An 853-nucleotide genomic window follows, 5' to 3' on the forward strand; every position below is an offset into this window, starting at 1 on the left:
CCAACTTGGCGTCAATAAGAGTAGCGGTAGCGCCTCGTGAGGAGGCCGAGTTTTTCTTTTATACTTGGCGTCGAGACGCTACCGCGTCTCTTGCAAGTGCAAACTGCTGCAGAAGAATGCAAAGTCGTAATTCACAAATTGGATTGGTTGATACCGTACTTAAAGGTGTCGGATCGACGAAAGATACAACTGCTAAAATTCATCGAGAGGGATGCACCCATCTCCCTGAGCTTCCGTACCTGGGAGCTGTACGAGTACCCTCTACTCCCCACCACTTCGAAACACGTGTGGACCGTCAAGACGTCGACTCAGTTGGAGAAACCACGATACGTAATACTGGGTTTTCAGAAGAGCAGAAAGAATAAGAACAATAAGAACGCTAGTCACTTTGACCACTGCAACGTCAGAGACGTTAAGCTCCTTTTGAATTCTCAATGTTATCCCTATGGAAATCTGAATCTTGACATTGATCATAATCAGTTTGCCCTGCTGTACGAGATGTATGTAAACTTTCAAGCTACGTACTATGGCAAGGATCCCGAGCCTTTGCTTAAGAAGAATGAATTTCTCGAGTACGCTCCATTGATCGTTATCGATTGCTCCAAACAAAACGAGTCCCTCAAACTCGGACCCGTCGATATTCGTCTGGAATTCGAAGCGCAAGACAATTTCCCTACCGATACATCGGCATTCTGCCTGATCCTGCACGATCGTATAGTGGAATACAACCCGATCAGTGGTGGGGTGAAGAAATTGGTATAAAGGCGCTGTAATCGTAGCCCCTGTGCAGTTCATAAAAAAATAGAATTTATCGTGGACGTACGAGGTTTCAAGAAACCCTCGAACGAGTTTG

The 853-nt window shown here is 45.7% G+C and overlaps 1 protein-coding gene across 1 annotated transcript; it reads left to right on the top strand.

Annotated features, from left to right (window-relative positions):
• Positions 1–165: 165 nt before the first annotated feature.
• LOC107273490 lies at positions 166–762 on the top strand (the record flags this gene model as incomplete). The annotated part of the gene is made up of 1 exon (XM_015751748.1): positions 166–762. A coding segment is annotated over one exon (597 nt), but the record flags the coding sequence as incomplete, so codon positions are not given.
• Between the last annotated feature and the right edge of the window lie 91 nt (positions 763–853).

Source organism: Cephus cinctus, unplaced genomic scaffold, assembly GCF_000341935.2.
Source record: "Cephus cinctus unplaced genomic scaffold, Ccin1 Ccin1_scaffold1632, whole genome shotgun sequence".
Classification (NCBI taxonomy): Eukaryota; Metazoa; Arthropoda; class Insecta; order Hymenoptera; family Cephidae; genus Cephus; species Cephus cinctus.